A 17,439-nucleotide genomic window follows, 5' to 3' on the forward strand; every position below is an offset into this window, starting at 1 on the left:
TTGATGTTATTTTTTTAAAAGGTATTTGTATTATTATTTTTAGCAACGGTATTTCTCCACTTATATACCACTAAAAAAAAAATTTTTAAAAATAAACTTATGAATAGTTTGTGAAAATTAAAAATTTCTATATATTATAAATAAAATCCTCATAAAATTAATTTTTGTTATTATTTAAAAAAAATTTAATCGTATTGTCTCAAAATAAAAAAAATTAAAAATCAAAGTATCTCTTCTTTTTTTTTAAACAGAAATTGTCTTCTCTTTTGTAAAAATAGACAATGACGACCAAGTTAGATGTTTACTCAAAATTAAATAACGATAATAATCTCTCACTAAGCAATATTTTCATCATTCTCACTCTAGTGTGCACGTGTCAATTTCATCGAAGCTCCTTAATCATTGTTTTACTTTTCTTCAAGCGATGATACAATGCTTGAAGTTCACCATTATCATCATTCTTCTTGCTTTTCTGTAAATTAAAGAATATCCACATCAAATCTTGAAGTACAATTGAAGAAGAAACACTTCATTGGCTTCCTTTCCCTAATCTTCAACCGCATTTTTATATATATACACACGACATTCACTAGCTCCATGTTCATTTTCCAGCACTCATACCAATTTATTCAGAATGCAGCTTCCAAAGTCCATTTCCACCTTGCTTTTCTTCATAATCTGCCCTTCCATTTTCTATGGTAATAATTACATATTTCAACTCTCTACTATCCCCAAACAATAGAAACATATATGTTATTTCCTGTCAAATTTGTTTGGTTTTATAATACTCTTATAATCTAAAGTGTAATTGAATATTTTACTTTAGAATATAGTTATATAGAATGCAATACGTTTTGATACGCGAATAGGTACATGATACATCATATTTAAAATATGTATATAAAAATATATATTTATGACATTTTAGTATGTAAATGAATTGTAAATTAGTATATGGTATGTTACCTAATTAGTAAACTCATATAACTATGTTTCAGACAATAATATGATGCCTCGAATATAGTTTTGTGCATTACACACTAGGATAATCTATGATATAGATTTTATCATTTTAGCATAATTTTACATTACTAACTTGGATTAGCTTAATGCATCATACATCAAGTTAATCTCTGTATATTTAAGTGATTTCCATTTATTTTAATGTTACAACATGTAAAAATTTTGCAAAATTATTGGTTTGTTGAAATGACAAAATATATATAAATGCAGGGAATATTGTTATAGAAGCACATAATGCAACATTCTATGTGCACAATAAATGTTCTTTTCCAATATGGCCAGCAACAGCACCAAACAATGGCCAACCAATAATAGCAGATGGTGGATTCTACCTTGCTCCAAACCAAACCCAAAAGATCATAGCACCATTGACATGGAACGGTAGAATTTGGGCTAGAACAGGTTGCAACTTCAATTCGAATTGGAAACCAGCATGCCAAACTGGAGATTGCGACGGAAGACTAGCCTGCAAGGGGCTCATAGGCACGCCCCCGGCAACACTAGTCGAGTTCTCGCTCCAGGGCGAGAAAAAGGCTAGTTTCTATGACGTTAGCCTCGTTGATGGCTATAACATACCAGTTTCCGTGATGGCAAAGAACAAGGATCCTAAATGTTCAATCCTAGGATGCTTAAAAGAGTTAAAAAATTATTGCCCCCATGAGCTTGAGGTTTTGAACACTCGAGGAGAAGTTGTGGCTTGTAAAAGTGCTTGTTTGGCTTTTGATGTTGACAATTTCTGTTGTAGGAATGAATATGGTAGTCCAGAGAAGTGCAAGCCTAATGTGTACTCAAACATTTTTAAGGAGGCTTGTCCATATTATTTTAGTTATGCCTTTGATACACCTACTCCTTTGGCGAATTGTTTTTCTAAAGAGTATGTGTTAACATTTTGTCCTTATGGGTTGGGTGGTGGTGATAATAATGGTAATGGTAATGGTAATGGTGATAAGTACCAATCTGAATAGAATTTTGATATGAATTTAAGAACTAATTTGTTAATGTATTAGTCTTGGTTATGTGTGGTGGTTGATTTCATCAGAGTCAATCAAATTAATATTTGTTATTGTTTGAAATATAGTAATGAAATTGTATATGTGGTTCAATTCTAATGTTGACATTAAAAAGGGTATTGGATTTTATTGGTTGAAATTGTTGGCACTAATTAGTTGTTGCCTGCTACAAAAGGAACACATTTTTTGCATTTTTTTTTCTAAGTTTCACTTTTGGAAAGAAAAAGTCTAGGAGCAACAACTTTATTAAATTATAGTCAGTATATAATTAGCAAAAGAGAAGTGAGTAATTCTATACAATTGAATGAAATCTCATACCATTAAAAATATCATTAATAGCTACTTAATGAATACAAATCACAAAATTTACTGGGCCTAGCATTCCTCTTTTTGAAAAAACAGTTTCTTCCACTTTTGCAGCTTTTAAACACTCAATCACTTGTATTTTTTTTCTCTTCATAAGAAGTGTTATGAAAAACAAAACCTTAAACTCGCTATGTCAGTATTATTATATGTCTTGATTTGTATAAAATGTTGTTGGTGAAGAAGTTGTACTATTTACATCCATGTTGCTATGTATCATGTTATATGCCGATATTATCATTGTTATTTTACATGGATTTTTTTGGATGATCAATTTAACAATGTGTTAGTAAAAATTAAAAGTAAATAATTCTATAGGTTTTTCATTTTTTTACTTGAAACAAATACAATTTTTTGACTAATATTTACTAATTTGTTTGAAATTATTTTTTTATTTTGAATTTTAAATTTTAATTATAAATCTGAAATCTAAAAAAATGGGACAAAAAAATAATTTTATAATAAAAAAATTGACTAATTAAAAATTAATTTTCTATACTTATACAAACATAAAAAGATATTAAATAGGCTGGAAAATTGGGCTGTTAATGTTTTATGAACTGAATAGAAACAAAGCTTAGAAATGGTTTTTGACCAGGCCCATAACCCAGTCACCCCTTTCCATGTTTAGGGTTTCTACGTTCTACTTTGCCGTCGAAATCCTCTTTATAAACCGATGCAGCATCTGGTTACAATCACTGCCTCCAGGTTATGCTTTTTTCGTTCCTCCATATTTCTCTGTTAGATCACCTACTCTTACCATTCATCTTCGTTAGGTTACTCTATTTCGCTTCTTTCTTAATCGTGTGTTTGTTTTCAATCAAGTGATGAGAAAATAAAACTGCAACAATATGAAATGGATTCAATCCATGATTACCTGTATTTAAGTCTCTGATGATTCACTCGCATCTTTTGTTTCTCCTATTCAGCTTCTTTTTTATTATTATTATTTTTTTAAATTTTGTTTTCATGAATTGAAAGCTAAGAGACATGATGATTTTTATATTGGTCCGTGTTTCTGAATTACCGTGACCGACATCTTTTTCCAATCTCTGATCTCTATTAGCGAAATAACAAAACTTATTTCCCTTTTTTCCCAAATCTTAGGGTTTTGAATTTTATATCTCAAATTCAACTATTCTGAACCTTCAATTAGCGGTTGCTCTGTGATTTCTTGCATACATTGCAGTATACGCTATTCCGATTTAACGTATGAGCAGAAATTTTATTGCGTATGAGAGCTACTGCTAATCTGCTATATTGTTCTAACCACAATTGTTGATTTTGTTTTTCGTTCTGTTGAAATTTTCAGCTGAAAGTGAATAATAGATTCGTGTTCTGCTGTGACGAACTAAGAATAAAATTCACATGTCAGACTTCAGAGATTTTTCAAAAGTCAATGAGAATGATAATTCTTCACTGAGCAGAAACTACAAATTTATTTAGTTTTATTATGTTTTTGTTAAGAAATTTTGGAAAATTTTATTGACGGGAGATTTCTCCGAAGGAGTCTCATACATAATTGAGAGCAAACTTAATTGGTGTTTGCATAGTTCTCAAGTAACCGTCAGAAATCAATGCTCTTCGGCGTCGACGGTGTCGCCCTAACGGGTGGCATCTCCGCCGGGGGCTGTCTCATATTCCATTGCCTTGTGGAGCGGCGTCGCCGCCTTTACCATTTGGGACTGGCCATGAGACATACATTTCAATTTATAACTAAATTTTTTCTTTAGATTATATAATTTAGGTATAGTATACTTTTAATTCTTAATTAATTAAATTGTTTAGTTATATTTAATTTTGTCTTTTCAGATTTGTCTCAAAATTATACTGAATGATAATTTCCCGTAAAATGATAGGGATAAAATTTAAAATTTTAGGGATAATTTTATCACACTTGAAAATATAATTGAAAACGTTAGCGTCAAATTAAATTTTAGTGGTATTTTCTAATATTAGGACAAAAAACCTATAATTTATTTTCATGTATACATAATGTGATATAATGTGTCGTGTAGTTTCTAGATATTAATAGATAATGGTGTCAAATTGATTTTAGTTATGCATATGCTAAAATTAACTTATTAATATAGATGAATTTTTGTTAATCTTTTATTGGCTGGCAGGATCTTTATGGAAATGGTTCTACCATTTGTTTAAAACCGTCAAGGAAAAGAAAAAGTTCTTCCTACACCGCAAGATTCTGTTCTCTACAGAGTAAACATGTTCTATAATGTTCAAATTATCCTAGAGAAATTCGTTTGCAATATTGGTAAACTATGAATACTATGTACATTTGTTCTATTTTGTTATTAATGCATATTTTATTAACTGGGACCATTTTTTACACGTTGAGAGTACACGTTTAAGGCCACGTCTGGTCCCTGGCCAATTTTAGGTCGGAATACTTTTTGTTGTTTGCCTCCTGAGTATGTGAAATCTCAATCAGGTAGCATGTTTGTTGGGAGGCAGAATGATTTCTCAGGACGTTGGTTGCGGGGCTGCTCATGTATCTAGGATGAGTTTGTTAAGAATAACATTTTAGCTTCGATTTGTAGTAAGGCTTTAAGAGTGGAATAGATATCTCCGAGGTTCATGTTATTGTGTGAGCAATTGGAAACACCCTGGATATTATGCGGAATTAAAGGTTTGCCAAATTTATTTGATGGAAGCAAAGAGGTTAGACTCTATCAACTTGGTTCAAAATGTTTACTAGATACTGATATGCATAATCTTTTATTTCTGCATGTATTTATGAACTCATGAACAAGGGTGAAACTCAAATCCTTTACCAGCACTGTTTGCTAATTCTCCTCTAACAACTTAAGTTATCAAATCTTTAAAGATCAACCTCTCTATATGACTATATCCAACACAACATTTGGGTGATGCATCAAATTCAAATCTGCCCCCCATAAGAGACTTGTCAAATTCTCATCCTCAATGGGCAGTTATGATTCTTTTTCTGATGTTGTAACTGGCCTATTTCTGTGCATACCTCGTCCAAAAGCTGCTTCCCCTGTAGGTTTCTACCTGGTAGCTGGTATGTTAGGCGACACTGAGTATAAGAACCCTCCAAAAATGATGTTTGAACAAGAATGTCATTAACCACATCAAATTATGAGTTTTCTTTGCATTTGCTCTGGACTAATAATCTTGCCACTGTTAAAATCCTTCTTGTTTGTTTTCATGGCGAGTGCTACGGTGCTGAAACAAAATTTTTTTAACACCTGAAATGAGGTGGTGACAAGGAGAGTTGGACACGTATTGGTATTATTGTTGCAGGAGGAGACACAAATTACAGAACAGCAGTAGTAGCAGGAATTGTATTGGAAATATTAAGTAGTTATTAATAATTAAATAAAGATAACCTTTTTTATTGGTTTTTGTTGTCATTGGACATGAACATGCTATTTTCATTTTGTAGCTGGATAAGTTATTCCAAAATTGAACCATTAATCAATAATAATAATAATAATAATAATAATAATATTTGGATATGGCATGATATTTAGAGCATGTAGTAGTTATTTGTAGTTTTGTATATGAAAATTAAATAGGACCACGATAATACTATCATAGTAATAATGAATTAAAATTATAAATTTCAGTAAAATAAATAATAATAATAATAATAATAATAATAAAATCTTAAATTCTTCTATTATTTTATCTTTTTTTTTTTACAAATTCATTAAACCTTAAAACACAAATTTCTAATTAAGAAATTAATTTTATTATAAAAGATAAATCACATAATTTAAGTATATATATAAAAGTCTAAAATAAAATAAAGAAAGTTAATAAAAAAATAATAAACAAATTAAAAAAAATGTGTTCGAAAAATTATAAACTCTAGTTGCTAAATCCTAAACTCCCTAAATTTTCGACAACAAACTCTAAGCTTTAACCCTCAATCCAAAATCTCTAAATCCTAACTCAAATTTTATACCATAAACACTAAACTACAAACCTAAATAAAAAATACTAAATAAATAACCTTTAACTATAAATGCTAACTCATAAATTCAAAATTATAAATCACACTTTCTATTTTATCAACAATAAACACTAATTTCTTAACCCTAAATTCTAAATAATATCATACATAGTAAAATATTAATAAAGATATTTTGTATCATTTTTTTAATTAAAAATACTAAAATTTTAATATTTATTGTATACAATCTTTTAAATTAAAAAATTTCTACTAAAACCTAATATTTCAAAATGTCAAATCTAATATTGTAATGAGTAAACGAGTTTCTAATTTTTATGTGAGGATAATTTTGTTTCAAAGGATTTATTAAATAATATTGAAGTTAATCTAAAATCTTCTTCTATTGTTTAGCTAGTAGTCATAAAATCATTTATAGATGTACACCTATAATTTTCATATATTGCATTCTTTTTTTTTTTTGGCCATGCAAATTAAATTATGTGAATAGAATAACATACATTAACATAGAATAGACATATAACTAATTTTTATTCAGGACATATATATAATTTTAGCCTTCAATCAATTTATTAATATGAATTATCGTTGTTTTTAAATCCTATATATATTCTTCTTTTAGTTTTATTTTCTTAAAAATTTACTATTCTTTTAAACTTTGAATGACTCATTAATTACTTTGTATTATTATGCTCTTCAATTTTTTTATAAAAAAAGAAAATATTAAAATTATCAAATCACAAAATACTAGCAAAAATAAATTTTTTAATTTAAAAGATTATATACAATAAATATTAAAGTTCTAGTATTTTTATTTAAAAAAGTGATACAAAATATTTTTATTAATATTTTATTATGTATGATATTATTTAGGATTTAGAGTTAAGAAATTAATATTTATTGTTAATAGAATAGAAAGTGTGATTTATGCTTTAGAATTTATGAATTAGCAATTTATGGTTAAAGGTTATTTATTTAGTATTTTTTATTTAGATTTGTAGTTTAAAATTTATGGTATAAGATTTGAGTTAGGATTTAGGGATTTTGGATTGGGGGTTAAGGTTTAGAGTTTGTTGTTGAGAATTTAGGGATTAGAATTTAGCAGTTAGGGTTTATGATTTTTTGAACATATTTTTCTCAATTTATTTATTTTTTTAATTAATTTTATTTATTTTATTTTATACTTTCATATATATACTTAAATTATGTGATTTATTTTTTACAATAAAAATAATTTCTTAATTAAGAAATTATGTTTTAAGGTTTAATAAATTTGTAAAAAAAAATAAAATAATAGAAGGATTTAGAATTTAATTATTATTATTATTATTATTATTATTATTATTATTATTATTATTATTTATTTTACTGGGATTTATAATTTTAATTCATTATTACTATGATAACATTATCGTGATCCTATTTGATTTTTATGTACAAAACTACAAATAACTACTCCTACATGTTCTAAATATCATGTCATATCCAAATATTATTATTATTATTATTATTATTATTATGGCCCAAAATAATTTTTTTTATCAATGATTTATTTTTCAAATAACTGGGTCCAACTAATAATAATAATAATAATATTATTATTATTATTATTATTATTATTATTATTATTATTATTATGGCCCAAAATAATTTTTTATCAATTATTCATTTTTCAAATAACTGGGTTCAACTATAAAATAAAATAAGCATGTCCATGTCTAATGATAACAAAAACCAATAAAAAAATTATCTTCATTAAACTATTAACAAATACTTCCAACAAAATTCCTGTACCACTGTGTTACTCTGCGTTTGTGTCTGCTCCTGCAACAACAACACTAACACGTGTCTAACTCTCTTTATCACCACCTCATTTCAATAGATGCTGAAAAAATTTTGTTTCAGCACCACAGCATAACCCTTGTTTTCATTTATTCTAATGCAAAGAATAACTTTGGGTTAATCAAGTAACCTGTTGAATGAGAAATCTTGCTTGAGGTGTGTCCGCCAAAAAATACCTGATGCTAGCAGGATTTCTGCTATATATTTATGGTCATTTATTGTCACTGAAATTGGTGAGTTTCTCATCATTTTGATTTGATATCTTGAATAATTTGAATGAAATTCCGTGTATTCGAGTCTCTTCATGAATGATGAAGTTAGCTTTTGTTTTGTTCGATAAAGGAAAGATTAACAGAGTTCGCCTCACTGTCTTCATCGGCACTTAGAACTTCTTCACCTGTATGAGAAAATTTGAAGAGAATTAAAATGTAACTCGAACTTTTTTCTTGAGTTGTTGTAATGCCACCAAGGGTATTAGCTTGAATAATTAGTCTGACAATGAACTTAAGATTATCCATGATGAAATAAAAGTTGAATACCTAAATCATCTGAGATGTTTGATCTCTTTCTCACTGGAGATGGTGGGTCTTACCTGTAGAATGCAGGATGAAGAATAGACACAGGACTTGGTTGTTCTACGGTAACCATTGTGTCAGCCACTAGAACCTACTTCTCATGGCCTTCTCTTCTTAGCAATAGCCAGTCAGCAATCAAAGAGTAAGTATATGTAGGGAATAGGAGTAGGAGCGAGTAAGAGACGGGGGAATACGAGAGGATAGGGCCGTGGATGAGCAGGAGAAGGCGATTAAGATTGTTAGCCAGAGCCATCGTAATATGGATGGTAGGGATCGCTCCCTTATGCTTTAGCTGATATGGAGTGAGGAGGCAAAGCATTCAGGAGCTGTTACAGAATAAGGTCTGACAAAATCAGTTGTAAAAACGGATTCTCTGCATGCCATGTCTGTGTTTTACTGCCTGACTTTACTCTAAAAAGCTCTTTCTTTGCAAGTGGCAAGCAGGCTATAGCTATGGTTCTATGGTTAATGACTGAATGCTGGAAAGAAGGGTATTCAGGTTTGTTGAAGGGTATTTAGGTTTGTTTGGCATGAAGTACACATGGTTTATTCCTTTATTCAGTAAGCATGGTATAAGAAGAGTACCCATCACCTCTTTTTATGCAAATCACTCTATGAATGCAGAAGATTCAGTGGTAGTTGTCTAATAGATAGAGCAAGAAAGATAGAAGCCGCAAGGATAGTGATTGGTGAATGTATAGCTTCTGGTTCCTCTCTTTCTCTAAAAGTTTTGAAAATGCAATCCTACAAGTACTGTTTTAGCAAGTAAGATTTTGATCCCCAACGATAGGTGAACGGACATTTTCGGGGACTAGCCTGCTTCCTATTACTCAAGTAAGAGAGAAATTCCTAGCACATAATTAAGGGAGTCATGGAAAGGTGACTGAAACACCAGAAACGGCGACTACCCGAGCTAATGATAGAGGCAAGAACACTTTCTGGCCAAGTCCCATTAATTGATCATAACGATATTGTGGAAATGCTGCGCAGACCCATATATATAGAAAAAGAAACAGAATTACTTTGATATTAAACCGGGCGGACCCATATATATAGCAAAAGAAACAGAAACCTTGATACTAAACAAGATCAAGCCCGGGATCCTCTTTGAAACTGCGAAGATCTAGGATAGGCGGCCAACCTCCTGGAGAGAGTGATGTGCATGGACTAGGTGAGTAGGGATGCAGCTCTGTGGACCGCTCGTCGGGCTTGATAGGTGGTGGTATCACATCCTTCTCAAAAGAACCGTACGTGAGACACTCGCATCATACGGCTTCGCTCCGGAAGAAGGATCCCCCCTTTCCTTTGACCAACGGGTCCTCGAACCAATGTTCCCGTTTTTTTGCTCGTTAGCCTTTAGTTTTCAATAAGGTTCGGCTTTACTAATAGAATAGAAAGGGCTTTTTTCGCTTGTTTAGTATTGCTTTGGCTTCGCCATCTGTATCTTGCTGGCGCGGAAGCTGCCGCAACTAAAAGAAAATGAATGAAGGAAGAAAGCATTAGCATTACAAAGACTACAAAGGCATTCCAGGCAGACTACAATACAAGTCATGAGTGATAGCGAAGCCAAGCCGGATAGGCTTTTTGATTTATGTCGAAAGCCCCAAAACTAGCTATCTTTTTGCAGACAACTAACGCAAGCCTACTCAACTAATCTCATAAGTAAATGTCTGTCCGCATCGCAACTAAACTAATAGAAAAAAAAACGACTAGACTTGTAGTGGAGTGCTCCTTGCTGTTCGGATCTTGATCGGGTCCATGCTTCCCAAGCTCTATGCTGTTGGGGAACTCTGCAAGGGTCTTACCACCTTCTTGATTTATTATATTTGAGTCTTTGGAGTACTTGGGGATTATATTCCGCGCTGAGGATTTGTGCTTGTGGGCTAAGGTGAATATTGCAGACCAGCGGATCTGGTGGTCGATAATCATTCGGACTTGGTAAAGGTTGTCGCGGCACCTGTAGTAGGACAAAGGACTTATCGGGATGCCGACAGACTAATTTAAGATGTCTCTGTCGCTGACGTTCGTTAAGCAGGCCACGTGGATTGGCCTGGCTCTTCTTCGGCTAATGATACCTCGATCCCGAAGCCTTCGCAGTATCTTTTTTGATAGGCACCTCTATTTGTATGGGGAATTCGTAACTGATAGATCCCGCCCAGTGCCCTCCCCCTGCCACCTTCCGAACCGCAGGAGTATACAATGACAACCTCCGGACACTCATGCCCGATCGTGCGACTGCGTCTTGAACATCCGATGGCGCGTTGCTCCGACCTGAGCTATGCAATGAGATCCCCCTTGATCCTTGCCAGATGTGTTGGAAGGTCCCCCAGAATACGCTTACTTGGGGGCTTCTTACTCTAGCAGTTCCAAGAGTCTCCGCTAGTGGAACTCCGTCCAGTAGATTCTCTGTTTCGCTCATCCCCTTCGTCAGCTGTTGGATCGGGATACTATTCTCTAGGTTCCTAAACTTGGAATGGATGACAGAGCGTAGGTGGCAAACAGTTATATGGATACGGTGCTTTACCCGTAGACGCTTCTCCAGCTCTCGCAAGAATTGTTTGGGAGTCGTCCTCGGAGGGACTTCCCAAATGACCGTACCAGGGAATTCTACCGTACTCCGTGCAGTTATTGTTGTTGATCCTGCAGAGCCTACCCAAAGGTTTAGGCCGGATTGTAGGAAGTGCGCAATACATTTTTGTATTTCTATGAGAAGCTCTACGGAACCCACGATTCCCAGTAGTAAGTCATCGGCATATCCCACGTAAAAAATCCTTATGAAATAAGGGTTTTTAATTTGGAAGGGGCCAGTTTACGGGCCAGGCCTCTCTCTGACCTGATAACTAGTCACGCCTCCCCGCCCAGCTCTATCAGCAGGCCCTTTCTTTTGCAATACTTAATAAGGTCTCTCATGGCTCAATTTATTATTCAATTCTCTACCATAGAATTCGGCCTTTGGGGTCAACCCGGCGGCTTCTATGAAGAAGGCGGCGCAAAGGAGGCTCGAGACCGTCAAGCTGGATAGAAGTGCTATTAGTATTTTCCGATTGATCAATGCGAATGATTTCTGTATCACTACTTCTCTTATCAAAAGCTGGAGAAATAGACTTAACACGAGCCTTAAAATCCCTCCAACGGACGTTAGGCTCGCTAAGGCATTCATTTCTTTCGGTCAATTTCAGACTTGGTGTTGTACTTGGGAAAGAAGGAAACCCCAAAGAGTTCCTATACTGCTGCCTTCTGCTAATACCAAAAGGCATGAAGCAACTATAACCAAATCTAAAAAATAGAATGAAAGAATGAATCATGAAATACCGTGAACGCATAACAAATGGTCTCAGTGCGATCTGTGCAAACACCGATAGCACTTACCAGAATAAAAAAGCTTTGGCCTCTTCAGATCCGATCTCCATCAGCTCAGCTACAATATCAGGTGAATCGACATGTAAGAACCCAGAAAAAATATAAAGAAATTAGTGGCTTAATAATACAGCCTGATACAACAAAAAATATCTCATAAAAACAATGAGGAAAACAAAATAATGAAACGAAACACTCAAGACATATAACAATAGGAGAAAAATCTTACAACATACCAACAACGACGGATTAGACAATCGAAGATTGTGCGGTTGAGGAACCTAAAACAGATGCATGGGTGAAAAAGTGAGACGAACACACCGATAAGATGGGTACATTGAACAGAGGATAGACAGAGAGACAGTAACCATCCCCAACGACAACCACACACCACCAACAACACCCATACTGAATTTTTGGATTTTGGAGAAAAAAGATATCAAAACAAAGAATGGAGAGAGAATTGTTAATCTCACTGAACTAAAAGGTGTGACATTGAATTCAATCAATTGAATTCAGAAAATAATTCTGCTATGTCAACAACAGTGGTCCTGCTAACTTTTGCCAACTTTCATTGGTTGGATCCCAAAGTCCATTTCATTCAAAAAGCCACTTACCAAATTAACTTGGATTAATTCTAATGTCACTCATTTACTATTGTAAACCTAAATGACCACACTTTTATCGTGCAGCCACATCCCCCAACTCTTCCCCTTTAGCGCCACGCAACCTCTCCTCTGTGCAGTCTTCGACGGTCGCCGCCATCAACGGTAGTCAATGCCGCCGGACTGCCAGACAGCAACCCTCGCGAGTTCCTCTGCGCAGTTGCCCTAGTGCTGCCGCCTCTGCTGCATGTCGCCGTCGGCCCCCCTTTAAAGATGCATCCATCCATCCAGCATACCCCCGACGGCAGCTCCCATTGCTTTGCCTCAACACACGCTGCGGCTGATGTCTACCTGCGTCGTCGAGTAACTAGCAAGTCCCACTGCTGTGAATCTGCTAGTGAGTGACCTTCTTGATTAGTACTTATTTATGTATCTTGCATGATCTTGTTATAAGTATAGTATCACATGGATTTCAATCGATGAAATTAGAATCTCCGGCTATACTGTGTTTAGGTCTTTAAGTTAAATTTGTTTTTATGTTATGTTCCATTGTTCATATTATATGAATACTTGTTCATGTTTTTTAGTTTAATTCATTTTGTTCATGTTAAGTATGTTAATTATCATTTTTACATGATTTTTGTTGGATTAGTATATGTTGATGTTGAAATATTTTATGGGTATGTCTTTTAGTGCCGTTTCTTTCCAAAGTTTGTCCATAACTGTCTCCAAAGTAAATACAAGGTTCTCATTCTCAACCTCATCTATGAGTTTGAAAAATTTTATAAAAAATTCAATTCAGCACTGCTTGTTCAGTAAGACAAATTAATATTAAAGACAAAATTTTCAGACACATACCATCAAGGAGCTGAGGAAGAATAGAACGGATTTTATTAAAATCTGCAACAACATAGAAAAATAGATTAAGTATAAATAATATCAACCACATAGAATGAAGTACTGAAACTAAAAAGGAAAAAAAAAGGTACCACCTTTGCAAGCTTCGATGAAAGAACGCAAAGCAAATACAGAATCAACTCGAACATAAAGTTCAGAATCTTGGATTTTGGATACAAGCACAGTGCAATGCTTTTCGATTGTTCTAATCTAAGAAGTTAATATGAGTATGCTGTTATGCAAATTAGCTTACACAAATCATATTAAAATATGGAACTGCAAATAAATTAAGGTGGAGATTAAGATGGAGGCACGACGAACGAAGCAGTTGCGGTCTTTAGCGAGAGGACGGCGCAGCGTGGGGGTTATGGTGGAGGCGCGACGAACGAATTGGAGAGAGGGCAGCGTGGGGCTTGGGAGAGAGAGAGATTAGGGATTTTAGGGAGTGAATGAAAATAAAATTAGGATAAATATTGATTAGTGGTCATTCAATTCTTAATTTTTTAAAATATAAAATAAATATTTATTAATTAGAGTTGTTTAAAAGGTTGGTTGGTTTGAATTGTCTACGTATACATTTTCATTGACTAATAAGGTCATATCAGAATTCACGTCAAAATATCATTTTTCAATAACATGTGATTTGAAAATTGGGACAAAATACATATAAAAAAATTAAAAATATAAATAAAGTGTTGAATAAAAAATACAAAAATAAAGGAGAAATTGCCAAATCAGCAGTCAAATACCGAGTTTTAAGATTTAAATAACCATTTAGTTGTGAACTTTCTAGTTAAAAGAGTTTATGCAATTTGATTGTGTGGATTGATGGATTATTCAAGAGAGATTGCTTTTGCTTAGCTTTTGAAACATGAGTTTTAAGATTTAAATAACCATTTAGTTGTGAACTTTCTAGTTAAAAGAGTTTATGCAATTTGATTGTGTGGATTGATGGATTATTCAAGAGAGATTGCTTTTGCTTAGCTTTTGAAACATGTTTTCTTTATTTTTGTTTCTCTCTCTTTTTTTAGGTGAACATATGTTTATTTTGAAATGCCTATTTTCGAAGCAAGACTTCTTTTTGGAAGGGCTCTACAATTAAAATATGTAGAAAAAAGAGCGGTTAGATCATGTAGAAAAAAAGAGTACACCTAGACTATACGACTAATGTTAAATGTTAAAAATCGTAATGTTAAAAAATATATAGAGATAGAAATTATTTCCCATGAAAGTACACATTTAAATATTCTTTTACTAACATTTTCTCTAATTTCAATTTTTATATTTTTTTTATCAATCTTTTTTTGGTTAATAATTTTTTAATCTATCGTTTTTTTGGTATTATACTGGGGCTGAGGGCCCAAAAAAAAACTAAATTACAGATTAAGACGAAGCAGAGATACCCCTTGTTCATCATGAGCTAGTAAACACAGAGGTATATCTCAAAAGTAGAATCCTAGGTTTAGATTCAAACTTTTGCGTGCCATGCAATCTGCACATCTGTTGCTCTCTCTATAAATATTTACAAAAAATTCTCTAGTTTCTCTGTTTTCATCTACTGATTTCTCTAATGAGCACGTTTGGGTCGCCCAGGAGATTTTTTGGCTGTTGATAGTATCCACAACTGCTTTGGAGTCACATTCCACTTTCACTTTCTTCAGGCCCAATGTCCAAGCTAGCTCCAATCATTTTCTAATACCCCATAGCTCCGCCTCAAAGGCTGAACATTTTCCGATGTTATAAGAAAAATCAGCTACCCATTTCCCCTTCCATCTATCACCAACCCGCCACATCCTGCCCTGTTGAAGCTCCCTGTGATGTGCCATCTATGTTCAGCATCATCCACTCATGTTCTGATGGTACTCACTTGATTTGTCTCACTTCCATGTTCTTACTTAACCCATTCTCTTGTCTTCTTCGAAAAGCCTCTTTGACTTCCTCAAATTTCTTCAAAACTTTCAAGTGCGGTGGAGTCTTTTATATTGTTGATCATGCATCTCTTTATTTCTCCAGTTCCACATCTTCCAGCATGATATCATAAAGATATCCATCCAATTCTGAACTGGGTTGCTTACAAATCGGTTAGTCATGTTTGTATCCATTTATTCTTCCCTGTTAGCCTGAAAAAAAAGTTGAAGAGCCTCTGGCCGAACTAATTACGCCCAAGTACTGGAGACCTTAAGGCAGTCTCTTAACGCATGCAAAAGGTCTTCTTGTGAATTGGCATTTTTCGCTGCTTCCAAACATCTTTGCCTTCCTCTGATTGGTAAGGATTCTGTTGTATTTAGCTTTTCAGATAAAAATCTTGGCTTTCTGAGGTCCATGCCATTTCCATATCCCGCTCCAATTGGTTGTGGTGGATTTTGTCCAATTTGATAAAGCTTTGTATGTGCTTGCTACAGAGAATTCTCCATCTTCTGAGTACATCCAACAATCTCTATCTTTCCCACTGTTCTGATTAGGTGGTGGAAGGGCAAGAATTCGCATTGTGGTGTCTTCAGGTAGGTATTCCAGAAGTTTATCTCTGTTCCAGTCTCCATCTTCATTTATCCACTCACTAACTCTGCTCTCTGTTTCCCTGACACTCTTTTTAGCTTGTTCCAGAAGAGGGCTTCTGCTCCTCACCCAGTTGTCCCTCCAAAAAAGAGTTGTGCTGCCATCCCCAATGTATCTTATTGTGTGCTCTTGGAAAGTTGGCCAAATCTTCATAATTTTTCTCCACAAGTCAGAGTCTCCACTCTTGGTACTAAAATTGCTTATGTTACTCTCTCCGTTACAATACTTTTGAATTAGGATTCTAGCCTACAGTATATTTGGGTTCTCTCTTAGTTGCCAAATTAGTTTTATGAGAAAGGCATCATTCATCAGGCTTAGTTTTCTGAATCCTAATCCTCCTTCATGTTTTGGTGTGCAAATGATTTTCTAGCTAATGGTATGTAACTTCCTCCTTTGCCCATAATCTCCTCAAATAAATCCTCTTTGAATCTTTTCTATTTCATTACAAACAGTTTTTGGAACTCTTGTATGCTGTATATCAAAGTTTACTGTGCTAAAGTGATCCTGCCGGCAAGTGATAAGCACTTGGATTTTCATCCCTTCATCAATTACCTTGGACCCTTTCAAGAATTTCCTTGTAATTTTCTTTTCCTGCCCTATTGTTGTTGATCATGGCTCCTAAATATCTTCCAAGAGTCGAATTCTCCCTATTACTAGTTTTTTTCTTAATTCTTTGTCTTGTCCGAGTTGGTGTATTTTTTGAAAAAACTATGGAGGATTTGTTTGCATTGATCTTTAATCCAGTGGCCTTGCAAAAATTTTCCAAAACCGTGCTAATTATCTCAGTTTGGTCCTCTGAAGCTTCCGCAAAGAGTAGTAGATCATCTGCGAACATTAGGTGAGATATCTCCATCCTCTCTCATCCAACTCTAAAAGGGTTCCAATTTCCACAATGCACATCATGCTCTATATAATGTGATAGTTTATCCATGCAGATAATGAATAGATAACGAATAGATATCTCCGTCTTGCTTCCGTTCCAAAGAATACTATAGTTGACTGATCTGACTTTCTGCATAACAATGTCAATAATTTTTATAGGGAGCTTTAACTCTTGTAGTCTTTCCTGCATGAAATCCTAATTAATTCTATCGTAGACTTTTTCTAAGTCAACTTTGATAGCCGTGTAATTTTTTTCCCTCTCATCTTCTTCATAGAATGCATAATCTCCTTTGCAATCATGATATTATCTTGAATTTTCCTGCCAGGTATAAAACTAGATTGATTGGGCCTGATTCTGTAGTTTAGATGGG

General features: G+C 33.8%; 1 protein-coding gene, 1 long non-coding RNA gene, 4 other non-coding genes and 2 pseudogenes across 6 annotated transcripts; 6 read left to right on the top strand and 2 right to left on the bottom strand.

Moving 5' to 3' along the window:
• Nucleotides 1–585: 585 nt before the first annotated feature.
• Nucleotides 586–2,098, top strand: LOC107621742 (Pathogenesis-related thaumatin superfamily protein). The gene is made up of 2 exons (XM_016323751.3): nucleotides 586–698; nucleotides 1,234–2,098. Exons 1-2 carry the CDS (start codon nucleotides 635–637, stop codon nucleotides 1,986–1,988), a joined length of 819 nt encoding a protein of 272 aa, XP_016179237.1. The 5' UTR covers nucleotides 586–634; the 3' UTR covers nucleotides 1,989–2,098.
• A 1,116-nt stretch (nucleotides 2,099–3,214) lies between these two features.
• On the top strand, nucleotides 3,215–3,296 carry LOC148581881 (small nucleolar RNA Z199). The gene has a single exon (XR_015899264.1). It is a non-coding gene; the product is annotated as a small nucleolar RNA Z199 (small nucleolar RNA).
• Nucleotides 3,297–3,381: 85 nt separating this feature from the next.
• Nucleotides 3,382–3,456, top strand: LOC148581882 (small nucleolar RNA SNORD18). Its single transcript, XR_015896665.1, has one exon. It is a non-coding gene; the product is annotated as a small nucleolar RNA SNORD18 (small nucleolar RNA).
• A 100-nt stretch (nucleotides 3,457–3,556) lies between these two features.
• Nucleotides 3,557–3,639, top strand: LOC148581883 (small nucleolar RNA U54). The gene has a single exon (XR_015899258.1). It is a non-coding gene; the product is annotated as a small nucleolar RNA U54 (small nucleolar RNA).
• A 92-nt stretch (nucleotides 3,640–3,731) lies between these two features.
• LOC148581884 (small nucleolar RNA R64/Z200 family) lies at nucleotides 3,732–3,826 on the top strand. The gene has a single exon (XR_015899270.1). It is a non-coding gene; the product is annotated as a small nucleolar RNA R64/Z200 family (small nucleolar RNA).
• Nucleotides 3,827–4,522: 696 nt separating this feature from the next.
• LOC107624140 (uncharacterized) lies at nucleotides 4,523–5,084 on the top strand. Its single transcript, XR_001616760.3, has 2 exons — nucleotides 4,523–4,668; nucleotides 4,846–5,084. It is a non-coding gene; the product is annotated as an uncharacterized LOC107624140 (long non-coding RNA).
• Nucleotides 5,085–8,155: 3,071 nt separating this feature from the next.
• LOC107621457 (uncharacterized) lies at nucleotides 8,156–9,024 on the bottom strand (annotated as a pseudogene).
• A 1,310-nt stretch (nucleotides 9,025–10,334) lies between these two features.
• Nucleotides 10,335–11,931, bottom strand: LOC107621456 (uncharacterized; annotated as a pseudogene).
• Between the last annotated feature and the right edge of the window lie 5,508 nt (nucleotides 11,932–17,439).

Source organism: Arachis ipaensis, chromosome B10 (assembly GCF_059453495.1).
Source record: "Arachis ipaensis isolate K30076 ecotype BB chromosome B10, ASM5945349v1, whole genome shotgun sequence".
In the NCBI taxonomy this organism is placed as follows: Eukaryota; Viridiplantae; Streptophyta; class Magnoliopsida; order Fabales; family Fabaceae; genus Arachis; species Arachis ipaensis.